Source organism: Cyrtonyx montezumae, unplaced genomic scaffold, assembly GCF_038088225.1.
Source record: "Cyrtonyx montezumae isolate F1298 unplaced genomic scaffold, pur_monq_1.0 scaffold_31, whole genome shotgun sequence".
Lineage (NCBI taxonomy): Eukaryota > Metazoa > Chordata > Aves > Galliformes > Odontophoridae > Cyrtonyx > Cyrtonyx montezumae.
The window spans coordinates 2,779,500-2,801,748 of NW_027072036.1; the positions used below are offsets into that span (position 1 = coordinate 2,779,500).

Below are 22,249 nucleotides of genomic sequence, written 5' to 3' on the forward strand. Positions count from 1 at the left end.
TCTCTCTCTCTTTCTCTCTCTCTTTCTCTCTCTCTTTCTCTCTCTCTTTCTCTCTCTCTTTCTCTCTCTCTCCCTTCCTCCCCTTTCTTATTTGCTGCTGTACAGCTTTCCTTAACACCTGTCCCCTGGCTTTATAAAGCCTTTTCAGCCCTTAACCCCTTGTTTTTGCTTGGCCACTGTGGTGATGAGTGAGGGGAACCCAAGCACAGCAGATCACCTGTTCATAGCCGCCCCATGGGGCAGCACACACGTGTGCAGCTGTGTCACCAGGAGCACACCCAGCCCTCAGGCTGTGGGTGCTGGGGAGGAGGGGAGGGCATTGGGTGACTACTCCAGGGTGCTCAGTGCCTTCTGCTTCCCTGCTGAGGGCTGGACCACTTGGTGAAAGGTCTGGGAAACTTGGGGATGGAGATGTGTTCTATTTATTATTATTATTTTATTTCCTCCCCCTTCCCACCCTCCCCCAGCAAAAAGCATGTGGGGACGGAGCAGGACTCTGGGCACGTACCCATGTGCTTTTGCTCTGCAGCTTTATACTCTCTTCTCCTGCACTGATGGGAAGGTGAGCAAGGAGACGTGCAGGGCGACCCATGGGGTTCCCTCACCCCACTGACCCCAGCACACTGCGGGGTCGTGCTGGATGTGCACACTGCCTGCTCTGGATGCAGGGGATGGGCTGCAGCCACAGCTCCGCTCACCCCCAGCACCCCGCACGCACGTAGCTTCTCACCTCCCACGTTTCTGAGCCATTTCCAAGAACCACGTTGGGTTTTGCTTTGATGTTCTCATGGGCTGAGGGTTTCCCTCCCTGCCTGTCCCCCGTGTGCGACGTCAGGCCGAGCTGCAGCCCGGCCACGCTCTCTCAGCTGGGAAATCGAGAGCTTGTAGTCTGCAGAGGGTGGAAACCCTCCTTCCTGTCCCTTCTCTGTGCCTGAGCGAGGTGTTGGTGACGCCTCTCCCTCCAGGAGAGGTGGGGGTTAGGGGGTGCAAGGTTGTGTACCAGCACCCACATGCTGAGGGGTCATGGCTGCAGGTAGGGGGGTGGGGGAAAGGCCCCCAAAAATAGAGGGAAGGCTGAGCTGGGGATGGGGAGAACCCACCTGAAGGGGCAGCGGATACCCCCAGCCCCATTTCTTCTGGTGGTGGTAACAGTGTGCCCCAAATACAGCAACCACAGCCCACCCTGAGAAGTCCTGAGGTGCTTTTCTTTCCTTTTTGGCTCTGGAGGTGCATCTGAATCATTATTATTATTTATTTCTCCAATCCCGTTGGATCTCTTCTGTGGGGTTTTGCTTTTGATTCTCAGTCAGTCCCTCTGGTTCGAGGCAGAGAGGAGGAAAATGTATGGGGCTGTGATGGTGAGGACAGCAATCCCACAGCCCCCCCTCGGCCCCCCCATCCCCATGACTGCAGAGCAGTCTGAGATTTGCATCTAGAAACAGCGAAACCGAAAACCTGCTTGACTCAGGAAAGGGAAAATCCAAGCAATGCTCTTCATCAGAATAAGCTCTGTAGGGGCAGTAACAACTTGGAGCTGCCAGGTGTCCCCTGTAGGATGTGCTGCCCTAAGCTGAGCCCCGTCCCCACAGATTTGGGGCTGTGGGTGCACCCACTTCTGTTGCCTTATGTTTGGGTGTAGCTGCCCTGTGCAAAGCTGATTCTTTACAGCATCCTATCTTCATGCTATTTGGTGTACAGCAGAGTTGGTTGTTTCCTCACAGACTTCCAGTTTTTAACATCATCAGCGATTTCTGGCCAAATTTCAGAGTCCTTGGGAGTTCCTTTAACAACGAGCACCTCTTTGGGACTTCCCTTTATCGAGGCGAGAGTGAAAAGCAGAAAAAAAAGAGGGGAAGATGGAGCAGGAATGTTCTTGTTACCTCTGAGCAATGCAGATCGCTTCCCTGCTTGCGTTCAGGCCGTGCTGTGAGCTGCGTCGTGCCAGGGTTGTACGACTGCAGATCTTTATGTGGGCTGAAAGGGTTTCTCATGGGGATGCGTGAAACTTGAGTTTGAGATGTCCTTGTGTTTCTGTTGCTCAAGTGCTCCCACGGGGTGATAGTTTGGGGTATTATTAGGGTCTTTCGTGTTTTTCCTCTGCTTGTCCTTGGTGAGATATAAATAAACAAATGTTTCCCAGTTTGTCCAGGAACTGTTTAAAAAAAAAAAAAAAAGGACAAAAGAGAAAATAAAAAAGAAGAGAAAAATAGACGACCTCAACGCTTCTGGGACGGTTACTTGCCCACTATAAAATCACTTTAATTTGTTCTAATTTCAAGCACCGCGCTTCAGCTATGCTGATTTCCCACTTCTCCAGAGCTGTCCCCTTCCCTGGGGAGGAAGAGGAGGAAATGCTTAGTGATAATTTCCTGCTTGCACTCTGGGCTGCCTGCCCCAGGCGCGTGGCGGCCGCCTGGTGCTGCCTCAGCCCCATCCGTGCTGGGGGGGGTCCCGGCTCTCTGCTCCCACCCCATCAGGAGCTCCAACCTGGAGGAGCAGGAGGGGCTCTGGGCACACCGTGGCATCGGTGGAGTGTCCCATTTGCTCTTCAAGCGGAGCAAAATGAAACCAGGCACCGGGGTGATGGCGGCACATGGCTGGGTGTCCCAAAGGCTCTCCCGGTGCCCCCTCCTTTGGGGCTGGGCTGGGCTGGGGTCGTGGGGAAGCGGTGCAGGGCTGCGAGCTGCCGAGTTCACGCAGGAGTCCATGCAGATCAGTACTTGCTGTGGAGCAGAGTTTCTCTGTTTGTATTCCCATCGTTAATGTGTTTTGATCCCAGCGGGTAAATCTGAACCCTTTGGTATCTGCTGAGACCATCCAGGGCATTGTTTTCTTGCAGAGGCAGTTCGGGACTGCTGTTGATACATGCATGGCAGGCAATTATGTTAAACTACCTCCTCTAATTTCTTATAGGCACTGCTACTCTGTTAACTCCTTCTGGGCAAAGGCAAGAGTCGGGGTTCAGCTCGAGGGGTGGCAAACACGGAGTGGAGGAGTGCATGGACCTCCGAGCCCTTCCAGGAGGGCAACATCCCCCCAGCTGTGGGTTTGCATCACCCCCTCCTGTAACCCCAGCCTTGAAAGAAGTAGTAACAGAGCAACCCAAATTACACGGGCTCCGGTAAATTGGCTCCTCTAATTATTTTATTTGCTGCATGTAGCGCATTCCACCTCTGCTTTTATAATCACCCGGTGCATAATAACTGCAAAATCATTTCACTTGAAAACGACCGATATTTTCTAAGCAAAGCAGCATTGGGAGGCAGAGAGGGGAAATTATTTTTTGCTCACGGTGTACAAAGAATCTTTGTTGAAATTGGTTGCAACACCTCCTGCTTTTGAAGGCTTTGGAAAACCCCAGGGCACGGTTCTCGGCTAGAGGAGAGCATACCTGATCCTGCTCTGGCTTTGCAAAAATAAGAAAGAGTTGGGATTGGGGATGAGGGCATTGATATTGCATTTGGGAGGGGTTATAGAGGAGCAAAAGGATCATCTGATGGATGGGGGGTGTTGGGGGAGCAAAGGTGTGTTGAAGGACACTTCCAGAAGGATCGGTGGTGCTCGGACGTGCGCAGGGCTGTGTTGGGTGTGCACAGATAAACAGCAAAATAAATGAGCCTGGTGGAGCTGAGAGATGAGCTGGGATAGGGCAGGAGGGGATGTGTGTGCCAGGACAGTTCCAGCTCCAAAGAGGAGAATTTGTGCTGAGGATGTTATGAGCTTTGCAAAGGGGCGGATCGGTGTGATGGGGGTTTGGCCCTATTTGTAAAGTGGATCCAACAGCATGGTGGGCAGTGAGCGGTGTGGGGGCTGCTGTCAGGGAGGGTGGTTGAGCTGCAGTTGGGGCTGCATCATGTGTGTTTATCGACACAGCACAGCCCCACTCCCCACGGGCAGGATTTGCAAGCTCAGGAGGAGCTAAGGGTCGAAGATTGAAAAAAAGTCAATGCTAAAAGGCGAGTTTCATTTCAGGGAAGATAGCAGCTAAAGGACCAAAACTATCAAACAAAACCACAAGATCGCATCAGATATCAGGGCAGGACACGTCTCGTTTCTCCCTCTCGAAGGCATTATCAGCACAACCAATCACTTCAATGATGTGGTGGAGGGAGGAAGAGGATTTGACTCAGAGTGAGATGAAATTTAGCTCCTGAGACCCCACTCTTTGCTGCCAGAGACCCATCACCTGTTCTGAAATCTGGCAGAGATAAATCATATCCTGCAGCGGAAGGTGCTTAGAAGCTATTTTGTATTATTTTATCTTACTCTTTCCAGCGAATCTACGTACTGAGTGGGAGAGGGAGGAGCAGCAAACCAGAAATGGGGAGCAGGCCAGTGCTGCAGCCTCTGAGCCATAGCTCCAAGGACCTTGGCAGTTTGATGGGGCCAAGGTTGTGCTTCCCTGTCAGGGCTGCTGGTGTGGGGCCACAGCTCTGCTGCTGCTGCCCTGGAGGAGCACTGAGCAGAGGATGAGGGGAACCATGCAGGTAGATCTGCTTTGGGGCTCTCATGGTGCTGCACTGAGCATGCTGGCAAAGCTCAACAGGAGCTGTAATTATCCAACATACCAGCCAGTCTCTGGAGATGGAGCTTGGAGCTGTCCTGGGATTGGGGGATATTAGCATTCAAATGTCAGGGCTCCGCTCCAGCTCTGTCCTAGGGCAAAGGGGAAACCCAAGGCTCAGCATCCTCAAACCTTGGGAAAGTTTGGATCTGATCTGCGTGGTGTTACTGGGAGCACAGGACTGGCTGGTGAGAGCTCCTGCATCCAGTTGGCTGCTGCCTGGTCCTGCAGCATCAGGCACATCTCGTATGCATTAGCTGTAACACTGCACATTCCTTACACGGATTTGAACCCAGCAGATGATCCTCCCTGTCCAGGGCAGAGTATCCTAATCCTAACCAGTGTCACCCAAAGGAATTTGATGCGCTTGCCCTAATGGAACAGGTTATTAGATGGGAAAAACCAGCTATACTGGTACCACACAGGTTCCATTTCAAATTGTTAGATAGCAGGCATTAACTCACTGCCTGCTGTAAACTGGCATAACTCCACCGATCTGTGCAGTGACAGCTAATGTATGCATTTGGAAATCTGATCTCAGGCTCGACTGAGGCAATACCAGCTGGATGTGCTTGAGATCTGTCTGCTTCCTCCCCAGCACCCAGCCTGGAAATCTTTGAATTGGGTTTTTTTTTTTTTGCCTAATTCCGTGAGAACTGGATCGCAGCCCATGACCCAACTCTGCCTTCCTGGAAATGGGAGCAGAAGCGGTGAGGGAGTTTGGTGTGTTTTGCACCTTGCTATGAAAGCTGCAGTATTTCCCCCCAACATGTGCTGATCTGTTGGTCTGTGATGCTGTGTGACGTTTTCAGGTCTTTAGTCAAGACATTTAAACCCCTCCTTAAATCACCCTGCAGCCTCAGAGCCAGACTTTTCAGGGGTGTTTGAGGATGGGAGGACCTGGTGAGCTTTACCCCATCTACTGCTGAGATTCCCACCTGCACAGCGAAGCGTTTTCATATCTCAGGCTCAGTCCTCCTGCAGAAATCCAGGGAATGGGGAACCCGTGTCCCTTGGGGGTCTGTACCAAAGCTAAACAGAAATATGACTGCGATGCTCCTTTCAATCTGACCGTGAGCCACAGCTCCTGCATTGCTGGGAGCTGCTGGAAGTCCTTCCTGCTTTGTTTTCCTCCCAGAGGGCTGAATTTGGGGGTGTGCTGGTGTCAGAAAGGCTGCAAGTACGATGGGGTTTATCAGAAGCGTGGCCTCCTGCCACGGGGTGGTGGGCAGGGATGGAGGCAGAGGCGAAGCCAAGGGCCTAACCCACAAGTGAGAGGAGATGAGGGGCTTGCAAAGCAGCTAATCAATACCAGGCTGCCTATAATGAACATCTCTCCCACTGCTGCAGCTTCAGACAGTAACAACCTACTGTAAGGGCAACGTATCTCTGCTCTTCCTGCCAGCTGGCCGCGAGCCAGCGTGTTTTCTTCAAAAAGAGGGATATTTATTTTCAGCCTTTTAGAGGCAGCCAATTCATCTCAGACCACCACCGGCTAAAAAAGCTTTCTAAATTAGCAGCTTTTTTTTTCTTTTCTTTTCTTTTTTTCTTTCCCCCCCCTAAATTCTCTCCCCCGCCCCCTTTCAATATTATTTTCTTTTCGTCGTTGGAGTCGGTGTAAATCCTCTGCCAGAGCATGCGGGTGCGTTGCGACACACTCGCCTTTCTCTCAAAGCTGGAGGAAGACAGTAGCAGCAGTGTCTCACGAAAGCCAGAGGAAACCAAAGCAAAGACTCGCCGTGACTGATTCTCTTTCCAAACGGCGTAAGCGGGCCGACTTCAGGCCTGGGAATAATGAGTTATCTGTGCTTGACTTTGTTCGGCAGCAGAAGAAGTCCCTGCTAATGTTTTCCTCCTTTCCTCCTGTGGGATCTCAGCAGTGAGCTGCTGCTGCTGCTCACCAGGGCTCTGCAGAGCTCCCCATCCTCTCCTTCCCTCCGCTGGTGGCTGTGGGACCCGCTGTGTGTTTCTTGGCTGGGTATTTCCCGTGGCTGAGCCCTGAGCTGGAGGTGGGTGCCCCTCCAGTCCTCCCACTGTAGGTATGCAGAGATGAAACCACGGAGCCCTCTGCTGTGAGGGACAGGCCTGATGTTCCCATAACACAGGTGCTTCTCATGTGGCTTGTTCCCAGAGCTCATGCTGGGACTTGATAGTCTAGCCGAGGCTCAGACTGGGAAAAAATTCAACCCTCTGCGGAGGATGGGCACGTCTCTCTGAAGTACCTATTCCGAGAGCTTCGGGAAGGATTTGGAAGGTGTTTTGTGCACTGAGATGGAGTTTTATCCGCTGCTGATTGCTTTCTCGCGGTCTGCTCTCATGGACAGGTAGAGGCTGAGCTGTCAGGCTGTGTGGCTGCTCCTTGCTTGGGCTGCAGAGCTGGGCAGGTGCTTGAGCAGAGGCTGGGAAGGAAGCTGGTGGGCACTGGTGTGCACACAGTGGGATGTGCAACTGCTGGGGCTCAGCTGCAGCTGCCACAGCACATCACAGCTGAGGCGTTTTGCCCAGGCCACACTACTGTCTCCTGTTCCTCCAGTGGAGTGAAGGAAATGATCAGCAAATGTGTGTATTAATGAACACCCCCCGCCCTGAGCTGAAATGCTCTGCACTTCCTTCACTCCAGCTTGCTGCCAGTGCTTCTCAGCAAGACACCCGGGGAGGGACAAGCCACTTCCCACCATCTGCTCCCCTTCCTCTGATAGCATGGGGCTGCACTCTGCCCAGCCCCTGCATCTCCTGGCCATGGCCCCATCTGCCCCCCCACACACAGAAACCACAGGCCAGGCCCCCCAGCATCTGTACTGGGCCAAAACCAACGTAGCAGCACTGAGAGTTGGGTATCATTCACACCACAGCGTTCCTGGAGCTCCTTTTCTACTTTTGGTCAGCTTTGTATTCGCACCTCGGAAACCTGGGGAAGCAAAGTGCTTTGCTGAGTGCTACATACACCCCCATAGCACAACAGGTTGTTCTTCTGGAAGGAAGAGAAGGGTCTGTTTGGTGTTTGGGATCTTTTAACGTAGAAGCATGCCTTTAAATGAGCTTTGAGGGGCTGAGATTGGGCACAGCACTGGCTTTTTGCGGTCTGCTTTCCAAGGAGACACCCCAGACTCCCAGTATGCTCCCTGTTACTGGCCTAAAAGTCACAGTCTCCCAGCTAGGAGGTGTTCGGTGGGATTGCTCATTTGCTGGGCTGATGCAGATCTCATTCTTGCACCAGAATTTGAGGTGGTCTGTCCAAATTTACACGTCACGATGCAGAGTGTCAGCGTTAAATGATTCAGGGAGCTGAAGGCTCCTCTGACTGATTTCTTGGGTTGAGGTCTGACGCTGTTTGAAGTCAATTGAAAATCCACCCACTGACTTCAGGAGGCTTTGAGTCAGTCCCCGGGTTAAGCTCGAAACCACCTTCCTTTTCTCTAAGGTATGAGCTATTGTTCGTTTGACGGCACTGGTTTCCTCTGCATGTCAGCTGTGGGCAGATGGGGAAGGGCTTTTAATGAAGCCAACCGCTGCAGAAATGAAAAAGCTCAGGTTGTTCTGATGAAAGAAACCCATTAATAGCAATTCTCTCTTGCGTGACAAAGTCTGACGTCCCCAGCTCTCGGTGACAAGCAGCAGGAAGTGCTGGGGAGACAGCTTGTACCGAGCAGGGCTGGTAGTCCGTGGGGCTGGTGGTTTTTAACTCATTCGCTTCCTTTTTCTGTATGACATAGTGCTGCCCCAACCCAGCCCCATGGATGGAGTTAGGCATGCCCCATAAGGACCAGAGAGGGCCTGGGGAACCTGGCTGGGTCCTAGCCCCACCACTGCTCACCTCCTACACCAGCCCCAGTGTTTGCTTTGGCTTACATCCACATCGAGTTTTCTACGTTCTTTTTATCAGGACGGCCTTGGGTTTGGGATTTTTTTTGCTGGTAGTGGCTGAGGCCTGCACACAAACCATCCTGTTTTAAGGGGCACTGTTATTTACTGGAGGAGGCACAGGGACTGCAGTGCATCACAGCATGGCTGTGTGCAGCTCTTGGTTCAGTTGTGCAGCTGAGTAATATTAAAAAACATTATCAACATCACTTGATTTACACTTCAGGATTCTCTGTCTCGTGCCAAATCCTGCTGCAGGATGGGGTTTTGGCTGAGGTAGAGGCAGAGAATTACATTTCCATTAAATTTCTGTGCAACTTGGTCTTCATAGTCCTTTTGGATCCGCTGCTTAAGCCCTGCCTGGGTAAGCTGCTAGAGGAAAAATGTATTTAAACCTGTTTATCTTCTTGTGTGTGTTCAGATAATGGGATGTGGCCCAAGCAAGACACCTCACTGCAGACCCATCTCCTGAGATGCCACTTGCATCTCCCAGGGTCCTTTAATAATGCAGAGATGTCTGAGGTCTCAGGGCACAGGGAGATGAGATCTCTTATGGTGTGGATTCGAGGTTTCCTTGGTTTACTTCACACAGCAGAGAAAATGCACTTTCAGAGTACCCTCAGGTTTTGCTTTCTGCTGGAAGCTCTTTCAGAGCACATCCTGCTCTCTGGCATCAGCACATTGGCACTGGGGTTGGAGCTGTGCATGGGAACAACGTGGGGGCACCAGAGTGTGGGGCTGGAGCTGATGCTGGAGTCAGGGCTGAGCAGCCCAGAGGCTCCACGAGCCTGGGAGCACAGCCCAAGCCAAGCAGAGGCAAGATGGGGACATTCCAGATGCCAGGCTGGAGGGGAGGAATGTCTGGGGACCTTCTGCAACTTTGCAGTGAACTGACACCGTGCTCACGCCAAGCAGATGTGGGGCCCTCCAGCTTCGTGCGGGTGTAACTGAGGCTGGAATCCAGCCCAGGGAGAGTGAAGCCGTTCGGCAATGATTAATGGAGTAAAATGTGAAAGTTATGTATCAAGTGTACTTCATGTGCCTCCTGCCTCAGGCCTATTAGCATAAATTTAATAATTATTATTGCCCCGTTCCAGCAGCTGCTACCTAAGGAGCTGGGAGTGCTTTGCAAATGCTCGTTAGCTGCTGCTTTAGGGCTGGGAGAAGAGGAACAGTACGAAGCAAAGCGGCCGAGGAATGGTGCCATGGGCAGAGCTGGGCAGGGGCTGCAGTGGGACGAGGGGCTGTCCTGGGTGCACCGAGGAAATGCTACCGAGCATTTCCCTCACTGCTTCTCCCGTTGTCGTGGAGCCAGGGGGCTCCTGCAGTGCTTTGCTCACCAAAAGGGAGCGAGTTGGACACCATCCTCTCTTGCCACCTTCCAGGGCACAGACAAAAGCTAGAAGACCAAACCAAACCCTTCGCCGAACGCTATGGGGAGCTGGAGCGGCTGCGCCAGTCCATGAGGGTCACCCCAACAACACCCAGCCCCCGCGGGTCCCTCAGCACCCCGAGCCACTTTGGGTCACAGGCTCAGACTCCCATCCAAGGTAAGGCTGACGTGCGGCTCCGCGCTCGGGATGGGGGTTTTGTCCCCGGGATCCTCCTCGCACCCACTGGGTGAGCAGACAGCTGTGATTTCACCCAAGCTCTGCTGTTAAAGCGAGCAGTTCGAGTTGGGAGTGCTGGGAGAGCTCAGCGACGTGCTCGGGATCCAGTCGCTCCTTTGATATGGAGGCACGGCGCAGACGGTGAAGCATCAGCTATGAAGGGTGTAGCACACTTTACATGCTAATCCAGATGGTTTCTTATCTCACTGCACTGCGTTGATGCCAAGCCCGGCCTCGCTCCTCATTCCCCACACGTATGCAATGCACACACCCGCGTGGGCGCACGCGTGGCCTTCGCTCTTCCCCTGTGTGCAATCGGTGGCACTGAGCCCTCGGGTGCTCCGCGTGCTTGCCTGGCAGCTGCCAGGGAAGAGGTCGGGACTGGAGTTTCGTCCCCGAGGTGTAGGCATTGCATCTGGAGCGATCTGGCTGCCTTGCAGCTCCCAGCTTGCTGCACTGCCGTAATTGCTAAGAGAGCTGCTCTCCCATCTGCACGTTGCCCGTCTTTCTTCCTGTCTGTTTTTCATCTCGGTGTTGCTTTCCTCTGAGAATCAGCACGAGTACAAACTGAGATCGAAGGGGTGTCACAGAAGCGACGCGTGCTTTGAGTCTTGGTCTAAAATTGTCTCTGTTGGAAGGGTTTGGGATGGAAATCTCAAGAGCCCTGTGTTTTCAGAAGCAGCGTAGGTGTTTGAACACCTCAGAGCCATTGGTGCATTGTCTCAGGCACCAAAACAGGTTCGAAAATGTCCCCTGAGACCCCAAATTACAAAGGAAGTTGAATTTATTCCTCATTGAAGCACAAATCTTTGCGCTCGGGATTTCAACTGATAGCGGCGAGAACGCTCTGTGTAGGATTATCATTTGATTTTCGTTTCAAAGAAGAGAGAGAGACTGAGTTTTATAGACTCATCTCATTGGCTGCACAATAAAGAAAGAGATTCCTTGGGGTGGTGGTGGGGAATAGTTTAAATTAGCACAGTCCCCTGCAGTGCCAGGAACCCAGAGAGCGTCGTTTGGAGCGCAGAATCAGGGGGTGACACAAATAGAGAAAGAAAAATGGGACGGGCCGCATGTCACCGCCTGGGCCCGGATCCCAAATGTCACAGTGACAGCAGGAGTGGAGACGCACAGAATTAGCCATCCCCAATCGTCCCCGCAGAGTGCATCCAAAGAACCAGGAATGCTGCAAAGTTCTTGGCTCTGCTGTCCCTGAGTTGGAGGAACTGCCTTAAAACTGTTCTTAGCAGCGTAACCGGGAGCAGGATCGACGTTGTGAGTTTCATTTTGGCCGTGCCCTTTTGACACAGTGCTAGCTAGAACCGATGGTAATAATGATCATATGTAAAAAAAGAAACCTTTTGCTCTCGCACACACAGCTTATTCACAAAGATCGTAATTTTTACCCGAGCAAGTGGAGCCTGCCTCATGCCAAGATCAACACGGGAGTTAACAGGCCTGTAATTCTCACGACTTGGCACGTTCTTAGGTAACACAGACGAGAAGCTGATTAGCAAAAGCATAATGAGATACTCGTTTAGGAGGGATGGACGGGGCAGGCTGGAGTTCACCAGTTCCCACTGTCCCTCAGTGGGTGCTGCCGATCTTTCTGTCCCCGTTCCCTGTCCCCTCTCCCAGGGCTGGTTGGTCTCCCAGTTCTGCTGACCCAACACATTGTGTGTGTGATCTCTAATCCTCCTGTGGCCAAACTGGTGAGCTGGAGGGCTCAGGACAGCCTCAGCCACCGAGAGGCAAGCAGACCTTGGGTCCTCTAGGAAGGCACGTAGAGGTGGTGAGGCAGAAAGAAGCTTAGGAGATGGGGTTTCTCTTTTGGATGAATTGAGGTCCTTTGGAGATGTTTGCTCTGTCCTCCCCTGTGGCTGCAGTGGGGATCACGCCAAGGGCACTGGTGTAAATGGGAGAGGAACTGGCCCTCAGCCATTTGCGGACTTTCGGTGGAGCAGCTCCTGGAGGTTATAAATAGCTCCTGCAAAGTGCTCTCACCGTGATGCTGAGCATCTCACCGCAGCACCTCCTGGCAGGAGAACACCGATGGGCACCAAGGGCTGTGCCTGGAGCACAGTGCCCACTGCCCAGGGTCAGTTCATTGCAGAGGCCCCAGCCTTGCTTGGCTCCTTGCAGGTGAGCAGGGAACCATTGTGTTCCCCCTCCTGACTGCAAACAGAACAGACATCTGCAGCCCTGCAAATGCTGTATTCGTCGGCCCCTTTCACTGCACTGGGAGAGAGAATGAGAAACCCGAGCGCAGTGTGGTGGGTTGGGCACAGCCATTGGCCTCCACGGAGGGTTTGGCCCAATTCTCCCCCAGCGAGGTCTGGAAAATCCGAGGTTTTGAAATCCTGGCTCTCTTGTCTCTGCAGCGAGGCACCACGCTGTCATTAGGACGGCCTGAAACGGTTCCTGATTACGGGGCACGCGATGCCAGAGCCTTGCGTGCTCACTTCATTGCAACTGTTGTATTTGAGCTTTAAATAAAAGTAAAAAAAAAATAAATAAAAAATAAAAATCAAGTAGCTCTCAGAAGCAAAGCAAGATGTTAAAAGGAACTTGCTGCTGGCCGCCTCTCGGGCTCCTTGCTCTGGGGAAGTGGGCTGGTGACAGGCACGTCCTTTGGGAGATCTGAGACGGCCCCACAGCCGGGCTGCCCTGCCCGTGCTCCAGCAGCTCCACGCTGAGCTGCTTCATTCCCATTGCAACAGAGGAGGACCGCCCAGGCGGCCGGCTCCTGCCTTCTGGCCTCGTGCTGGAAACATCTCCAGTTGCTCAGAAGGAGTTTCGTGTGTTGCCCGGCAGCACGGAGGGGATCTGTGTACACGGGGACCACTGCAAAGTGATTTTAAATTCGCTGGGTGCAGTGACAGAGCGAGCTGTTGTGATGGATGCACGTTGCTGCAGCAAAGCAGAGCTCCTTTGAGCCCGCAGCACCGCAGACATTTGCTGGATGCTTTCTCAGGCTGCATCCCTCCTCCCTCGGTGCCTCAGCTCTCCTCCTCTGGACACTGCCCAGTTGAACCAGTTGGGTTTGTGATCTGTTTCTCAACAACCCGTTTCTCAAAGCCGGTGCAGCGTTTTTTAACACAGCAGCAGAGCACTTCACTGCGTGCAGCTGAAGTTAAAATCTCTCTCTCTCTCTCTCTCCCTTTCTTTCTTTTTAAATATACATTTTAAAGTATTAGATTACTTTTAAGCAGCTTCTTGGCATAGCTGCCGAGTGCCCCATTGTTTCCGAAATGCAACGTGGCTGCTCTGAGGTTAAGTCCTGAATTACGGGCCCAGCAAATACACCGAATTGCTGCTTCCTAATCCCTGTCCAGATCGACTTATGGTTTCTTTAAAATATCCGTTTCTTAATGGATAAAAACATTCTACCGTGGGCAGAGGCTAAATTGTTTCCAAAGGAAGCCAGGCAAGCATTAGCGGGAAGAAAACACATTGCGGGATTCGGCTTCAGCCTCGGAGGAAGGAACACACCGAGGATGGTTTCCTGCCTCCTCTCGGGCTCCCAGTGCTCCCATCTTTACACCACCCCCCCTAACACAGCCGCCGTGTGATGGGTGCTCCGGGTGATGGTCAGGGAGGCTCAGGTTGGGAGCATCCCGGGTGCACGCAGAGCTCCTCGGTGGTCTGGCTGCAGGCGGGGCTGTAAATTCTGCTGCTTCCTTTTACGTCGTCAGGGCTTGTTTTAATGTTGTTGTTGGGGTTTTTTATTTTTATTTTTTATTTTTTTTTAATGCTCTTTGAATGCAGGTGAAGAGCAGAGCGCGGGCAGGCTGCAAGGGGGGGGTCCGCTCCCGCTCGGGCCCACCCACCCGCTCCAATTAGCACCGTTAGCTCGTTAGCTCGTGGCTCAGCCGTGCGGGGCAGTGCGGGGATGGCGAGGGAAGGGGGCTGGGGGGGCAGGGAGGACAGGCAGCAGGCTTGTTTAGTCTAGCAGAGGGCAGGCTGGGAGCGGAGCGGGTTGCTCTGTAAATACATCCAGGGCATAAACAGCGGGGATGGGGAGAGCTGATGTCAGCGGTGGTGGCACAGAAAAGTCGGGGGGGGGGGCTCAACTGGCTGTAAGGGTGGGACAGGAGGGCAAGGAGGGGTGGGCCAGGGTACAAACACCCCGCGAACCTCAAAGAGAAGGCTGAGACGTGGGGGGGGGGGGGGGGGGGGGGGGGGGGGGGGGGGTTGGAAGTGGGAGCTGCCCCCCAGACAGAGCACTTCGTGGGGGTGGACAGAAAGCAGTGCTGGGCCGCGGGGTGCTGGGCGTGCAGGTTAGAAAAGCGAGGAGCAAACGCGCTGGGCGATCTCGAGGAGGAGCCCGGCGATGCGGCGATAAGCACCGCGCGGCGACGCGTTTTGGTTCGGGCTTTTTTTTGTCCTTTCAAGGCTCTGCAGAGGAAGTACTCGCACCGGGTTTGTGAGCTGCTTCTATCAGATACAGAACAATTGCTCCATGGGTGTGTAACAACGGATGCTGTTCACACCCTCATTTTTTTATTTTTTTTTTCAACACCTCCCCCCCCCCCCCTCCCCCCCTTCCCCCCCAAAATAAAACTCGTGCTATTTTCTGCGGGGTGAGAGGAAGAGGCCGTTTTCTTTTTTAGTTGGCTCTGACTGGGAAACAAATGAACTTGTTCACATGTGTGACAGAGCCGTGGGAGCTCTGTGGGTGGCAGGAGAGCAGTGCTGGTCTAGAGATGAGCTGGGTCTGGGGGGCTCAGTGCACCCAGTGCCCCTTCCCCTGCAGCTCTACCTCTCCCCATCCTCACCCACCACCCCCTTCGTGCTGGGACGGAGCCCTGGGAGCAGGGGGAGGAGGCAGGGAGAGGTCAGAAAGATGCCAAAAAGCCGTCCAAGCAGCGTAGAAACGATGGGAGAAAAAAAAAGAGCAGGAGGTGCAGACAGAGAGAGAATTTCTGCCCCCGCTCCGTCTCGCGCACGAGTGCATATTATATACATAAGCATAAAATATCATTAGTGTTTATGCTGTCGTCAATCATCATGGCAGAAGGCAGGAAAGGAGCTTGCTTTCCCTCGGGCTAAATTTTTCATGACAATTTTGCAAGGCACGTATGTGCGTATAAATAAAGCGGTGATACATGGCCAGGCTGCAGATATTGATATGTTCTGGGCACACAGAAAGCCCCACGTTGTCCAGTTCCCTTTATTCTGTGTACCACACACCACGTGGATTTGTGGCTGTTGTGACAGGCACTGCAGCTTCGGTTTATTGCTGATTTAGGGAATAAATCGTTGCACCTTCTCCACATCTCCAAAGTGGGGACCACAGAGCCGTCCTGGGGGTGATATGGAGTCACTCAGGTCCCACACATCGCTTTGCTTTGGCCCCACGAGGGCTCCCAGCGCTGCTGCAAACACCCACCAGCTCTGCAGGGTGAAAACAGAGCTGCTGTGACACCTGAGCCACGGTGGCTGTATCTGGAGATGGGCTGAGGGCACGTTTCTATCAGACTCTGTGAGCGGGGGGACGTGGGGGTCCTCACAAAGTACATATTGCAGCTGCACAGTTACATAGTGGGGTGTGTCCCAGCCTCGTGGTCCCCTGGGCAGCGCGGCCCTAACGAGGAGACAGTGGCATTACTAATCAGGGCTTTGACCTTTACATGGCTTTTATTTAATACACATTCCTCACTTCCCCAAACTCCCATCCAAAACATTGACATTTCCGCTGATAGATTGGGTCAGATTTTGGAGTAGCTGGGGGGGGGGCTCAATTCCCTCTTACAATGGTTAAATTCTTACAGCTAAATGGGCTTATTCAGTTAGTGCAGCAGCTGGTGCGATTTCGAGAAGAAAATAAACATTTCCTTCAAATATTTTGATTGGCAACTGGACAACTGAAATACTCAAGCTCAGATTGCCAGGGCCCAAAAAAGCAAATGGGGGTTGGACGGCGAGAGAGCGGGGCACAGAGCTGCGCTGGGGACGGGGACAACCCGACGTGACATTCGTCCAAGAGGGAGCACGGGGCCGAGGGTGCAGTTTCTTCCCCCGGGGTTTGCTTAGCGTGCAGCTGGAGGAGCGTGCTGAATTCCTGCCTAGGTGCTCAGTGCATGCGATGGCTATTTTCCTCGTGGGGTCGTCCCTCATCCCCACCCCGCGCCCTTCTTCGGACGTGGGGGACGGGGGCGGCTGTCGGATCTGAGCGCGGCCCCGACGTGAGGAGCGGCTCGGAGCTTCTCCCCTCCCCGCGGCAGCCCGGCTCCCTCTAGCGGCCCCTCGGCCTCGGATCGCGGCCCCGTGCCCTCTGTCGGCAGCCGGACCGGCGGCTCCGGGGCTCCCCCAGCACCGTGGGGCCGTGGCATTTCTCACCCAGCACGGTGCGGTACCGGCGGAGGGCAGTGGGGACGGGAAGCTGTCCGAGCACCCCGGCTCAGCTGTCGTGGGGGGAAAAACACAGCGTGGAGCGTGGGGTGGTCTCAGAGTGGTGGAGGAAGTGGAGAGATGGAGTTTTGTTCCAGGCGAGCCTTCAGCCCAGAGGTGAGGATGAGGGTGCACGCAGCCCGTAGTGCTGTCACACTCCTGTGTGTGAATTAGCAGCGAGTACCAATTGCCAAGTGGTGCAAACTCCGGCCAAGAAAACGGAGCCTTTAAAGAACTCTTTGAGTGTTGCAGAGCAGAAGGGAAACGCGCCCCGAGCACTCGTGTTTTATTTCCCTTTCCATTTTCTGGAGTATCATTTACGGGTGTGTGGGAGCCAGCAGAGGGGCACGGTCCGATCGCTGGGGGCCATCATCGGCTCTGGGGCAGCTGCTGAGCATCACTCTGCGTTTTGGGGGATTTGGAGCCGTCTGCTTTGCAGCAGCACAGCTTTGGGCTGGGACAGGGCATCCTGCAGGCGGTCTGGGGTGTGAAACCAGCTCGGTTCGGACAGTTGTGAGTGTATTTCTCAGCCAGCTCCAAGCTCACTGACCCAAGCACGGCGTGCAGGAGGGGCAGCAGTGCAGTGTGAGCTTTGAGCTGCTCCTCAGCCTGTGCTGGAACTGCTCCTTCTGGAGGTTTTTGTTTCATGAGTGGTGTGGAAAGGCTGAGAACAGTGCAGCAGTGGCCTTTATGGCCGTGCCCTCCCGCACAGCCGGTGCCAGAGCTTGGTGTGGGCTACTTGAGCTGCAGGGAGCGGCACTTCACATCTCTCCTTGGAGGGCAAAACTCTCTGCCTCAGGAGCCCCCAGCACAGAGCAGGGCTGTGCAAGGAAATGGTCTCAGGGCAGCAGGGATGGGCACAGAAACCTCTTAGGTCCCAACAGGAGCTGCTGGAGCGGGTTCCCCCTCCCTCTGTGCCCCACTGTGCATCCATACCCCCAAGAGAAAGGAGCTGGGCAACATCTCCCATGCTGACCCAGGGCTCCCTTCCCCCAGCAGAGGAAAGCCTGAATTTCTCACTCTCTTTATCCTCTTGGATGTAGAAAAATACACAGAGCGAAGCGAGCGGGGGGGGGGGGGATGTTGTGGCTCCTTAGCTTGGGAGTTTTCAGCCGTGTGTTTATCAGCTCCATCCCCTGATGGTATCAGCACGAACAGGCCACCCACAAGAGGCTGAGCAGCCCGGTCTGGACTCCAGCTTTTCCTCTCTGGCTCCGTGTGTGTGTGTGTGTACACAGCACCGGGTATCTCGGGAGCGGCCGTCTGGGGCTGCATCCATCTATTTACTACACAGCTGATGTCATGGCTAAACATTTTTTTTTCTGTGTTTATGAGGTAGGTTTTTTTTCTTTTTTTTTTTTTTTTAATGTGCCAGAAGCAAATGTACCCCTGGAGGGGTCAGCTTAGTCGTGTCCCTTCATGAGTAGGAAACAACACATTTCGGGACAGGAAATGGGAGCGACTTAAACAAAGATTGGGTTGAGGATTTTTATTTTTATTTTGTATTTAAGTTTCCCAGCTCTCATCCCCAGCAGATCCTAGAGAAGCTTTTTCCCTCTGGCTTTAATTCCTCGTGCAGAGCGTGGCCGCAGCCCCAGCTGCACGCTGCCGGCACGGCGCTCTGACCGCCCGCTCTCTCCCTGCACCCCACAGGAACGTCAGAGCTGAGCCCCTTCTCGGACCCACGGCAGTTCGACCGCTCCTTCCCCACGCTGCCAACCCTCACCGAGACCAGGTTCTCCGACCCACGGATGCATTACCCCGGCGCCATGTCTGCTGCCTTCCCCTACACCGCAACCCCCTCCGCCACGGGCATCGGGGGCATCAGCATGACCAGCATGCCCACCACCACGCGCTTCCACCACACCTACCTGCCGCCCCCTTACCCCGGCTCCACGCAGAACCAGAGCGGACCCTTCCAGGCCAACCCCTCTCCCTACCACTTGTACTATGGCACTTCATCAGGCTCGTACCAGTTCTCCATGGTGGCGGGTGGAGAGCGCTCTCCCACCCGGATGCTCTCTTCATGTACGAGTGCCTCGGCGGGGAACAACTTAATGAACCCCAACCTGGGCAACCAGAACGATGGGGTGGATGCGGATGGGAGCCACAGTAACTCACCAACGACCATGACGACTACTGGGAGGATGGATGAGTCGGTCTGGAGACCCTACTAGAAGGGTAGTAGCTGGGCACTGAGAGCTTTAACCAGATCTGCCACCGTGACATTACTCCCTTTGCAGCAAATGATGCCTAGGGAAAAGGCAAACCAAAGTCTCCCAAACCAAAAGCAAAGCAGGAGGAATCCTCTACACACAAGCACGGGCAAACATCAAGCAATGCTGGGCCGGGACCTACATTACATTTCAAGACGAACGTCCACAAGGCTTGAATTTGTCGCTTGATGTGGTTCCTTTCATATGGTTTTAATATGTGGATTGTACATAGGGGGAAAAAAAAATGATGCGTGGATTCAGATGTTTGTTTACTGCCGAACACTTCTTGGTCATCTCACTTGCACCCTCATCCCCACACAAAGCACTCAGAAGTGAGGGAAAGCTTGCCCTTCTCCCTCCAGAGATGAGACCAGGAAATCATCCAAGCTGAAGCAAGAAGACTGAACTGAAGAAAAAAAAGGAAAAAACAAAAAAAGGGAAAAAAAAAAAAGGAAAGAAACCTTCGTCTCCTCTCATTCCCTCCCACTGGTGTGGGGCTCCTGCCCACCAAAGAAAGAGGTTTACAGCACAAGTTACAGCACGGGTCGGCCAGCATCAGCCACGCAAACAGGAGCTGTGATGGGATTGTTATTGATCCTTGCTGATGACAGAGGTTGAATTCATTTCTGTGTGTCGTCATCTTTAAAACAGCAGCGTGGCTGACACAGTGCCCAGCAGGCCCTCCCCTCTCCCATATGTTTACATGTGAGACGTACTTTTCTTGCAAGGTGCGTTTTGTTTTGTTGGCTCTTTTGCCCTGACCTCGCCGTTCAATTCTTTGCTCCTCTCGGCGAATCTCAGTTGGTGGCAGAGTGTCCCACTTCTGCTACGATTCTTTCCTGTGTTTTCACCCGGAGTGCATCGACTCATGGTGATTTTTATTAATAAATGGATGGCTTACACTTGTAATTGCGTGCTGAAAGCTCCGACTGAGATTTGGAGAGAGGAGTGCTTCCGACTCAGGCGATGGGAAGGTCGTGAAGCAATGCTAGCTGTCATTCTGCATCCCCTCCTTTCCCCCAGGTGACCCAGAGCGCTGAGTGTCTGCCCAGCAGCTGAAGGACCAGCACTTGGAGGCACTGTGGGACCATGGGGGCTCAGAGCCCCAACGCACACTGCCCCACCAGTGCTGGGTTGGTGGTTGGACGCAATGATCTTAGAGGTCTCTTCCAATCTTGAGGATTCTACGACCCACACCGCACCTCTTTGTGCCTGAACGTAAGAAATGTCCTGCAGCCTCCCTCCCATCCTTTGCTGCTGAATTTATGCCCTTACAGCCGTGACACCTCTCACCAAATCTCAGCTGGCAGCTCATCAGCCATCAGTTGTAATTGCACTACCACACCAAGACGGGAGCAAGGCGCCCTGATTCAGCCGTAAAGCTGCGATGACCACTCAGTGAGTTAAACACAAAGAGAAACAGCTCTTCTCCATAAGATTCCTCCCCCCCCCCAGGTATCCCCTCCCCCAGCAAAACTGCAACGTTCACATCCCTGAGCAACAGCGGGCGCCTCTTGGGTGCTCACAGATGGAGAACTGGAGCGGAGCAGCCTGTGTTTGGATGCATTCACGTTGATCACTGATTGAAAGCACAAGCAAACAAGGCATTCGTAGGACTAGTTTAATTTAAGACTGTTCGTAGTGAATTAAAAGTAATAATAATAATTAAAAAAAAGAATGGCAACGATGTTGTTCTTATGACATATTGTCATATGAAGGTGTAAATATACGCACCTCCATGCGGATGGTCACGAGACAGGCCAATGGTTTTTTTGCTTTGCACTATAATTTGCTTTTTTTTTTTTTTTTTAGAAAATGAAAAGAAAAATGCACAATTGCTTGTACAGTATAAACCCCTTTGTCCAACTCAAAGAATATTTAACTATAAAATCTAATTTTTGGTCATATTTGTTATAATAATATAATTCTTAAATGTGTTGAAGGATCCGATTCTTAAGAGTGCTTCTCATACTTGTACGTGCAGGGTAAAACGACAACAAAGGACTAAGGAGATGAGAACAGAGACTGTTGTAGATAAAGAAGGCCAAAGCTGTGGTTTTGGTTCTTTATTTTTAATGGTGTCTTACAATGGACATTAAAAAAAGAAAAAGAAATGCTAGTGATACCAAATAATGTGGTTGTTTGTGTAATGTACCAGCCCTACTTGAAGGCAATGCCCTCTATTTAATATGTAGCCCATCTTTTTAACCTGTAGCACTTGTCACTGGGGTGGGGGGAGGCGGGTGGGGGGTTGGGGGGTGGGGAGGAGCTGCTCCTGTTGAAGTCATTGGGGACATCGCTGCTGCGTTGGCTTCTAGGGTACAGCCAGGCTCCTCCTCACCACACGGGGTTGGTACGAAGCCATAGCAAAGTGGTCAGTTCTGCTTTTCCATTATTGGTGTCAATGTTCTTATCCATTGTACATGATTATATTGTCAGGCCTCCGTGTAATCGTTTTAATGGTTTTCCATGTGGAATAATAAACGTACGGTTACAAATTCCTGGTGCCTACTGCCTGCTCACTCCTCGCCTGCACCCTGAGGCCCCAGAGACACACTGGGTGCCATCACCCATCACCATCACCCATCATCTATTGACCATTGCCCATTACCCATCGCCCATTGCCCATTGCATGTTGTCCTACAAATAGGGCTCCAGCTCAGATCCCATTACATGACCATTCCAGGGTGACTGCTCCCCTGACACCTGCAGCCCACCACCTTTCCCAGTGCCAAACCTAACCCCATGTCCCTGAATCCCCATCACCTCCCCAGACTCTAAATCTAACCCCAGGTCCCGGGATCCTCATCACCTTCCCAGACCCCAAATCTAATCCAATGTCCCTGGATCTGCATCACCTCCCCGGACCCTAAATCTCACCCCACATTCCTGGATCCCTGTCAACTTTTCAGACCCCAAACCTAACCCCATGTCCCTGGATCCCCATCACCCCTGAGACCCCAAACTTAACCCCATGTCCCTGCATCCCCATCATCTCCCCAAACCCTAAATCTAAGCCCATATTCCCGCATCCCCATCACCTTCCCAGCCCCTCCTGCCCCACAAGGCCATGTCACTGGGGTGTGAGTCCCAGTGCCACCCTGTGCCCTGGGGCAGCAGCACACACCGGTTCTGCAGCAGCCGCACGGGGCACATTAACCACAGCCTGAGCTTCCCCTGAAGCACACAGCACGAGGGCTGCAATTTAATCACAGACACTGTTTTTTATTGAAGTCATGCAAACAAAGCCAACTGCATAACTGTTCACCCCCTGACAGCAGCAGGGCGGGACGCGGGGAAGGTGTTTTCTCTTGGGCTGGGCCGGGAGATCAGAAGGCTCTTCATTAAAATACACTCCTGCTCTGCACATCTGTGCACTCTGCACCCTCAGCTCAGCCCTACAAATGCTTTGGGTGAAGCACTGCTGGGATGCTGGTTCTTCCATCACTGTCAATGGGAGCAAAGGGACGGGGCAGGGCAGGATGGGGACCCCATGTTAGGCACAGTGAGAACAGGCACTTATTGGGGTAAGGCAGGTGATGGGGCAGAGAGGAGTGTGTGTGTGTGGATATGCATTTCCCAGGGGGGGGACCTGTAGACACACA

General features: G+C 53.1%; 2 protein-coding genes across 2 annotated transcripts in view; both read left to right on the top strand.

The window, feature by feature from the left end:
• RUNX3 (RUNX family transcription factor 3) overlaps nt 1–19,394 on the top strand; it is a 25,795-nt gene extending 6,401 nt beyond the window's left edge. Inside the window, exons 4-5 of the mRNA XM_065744338.1 lie at nt 9,811–9,975; nt 18,082–19,394. Coding sequence (XP_065600410.1) covers nt 9,811–9,975; nt 18,082–18,605 — 689 coding nt within the window. The 3' untranslated portion in view covers nt 18,606–19,394. The remainder of the gene's footprint in view (nt 1–9,810; nt 9,976–18,081) is intronic.
• Nucleotides 1–22,249, top strand: part of EPB41 (erythrocyte membrane protein band 4.1) — a 200,162-nt gene that overhangs the window by 6,752 nt on the left and 171,161 nt on the right. The window lies entirely within an intron of this gene.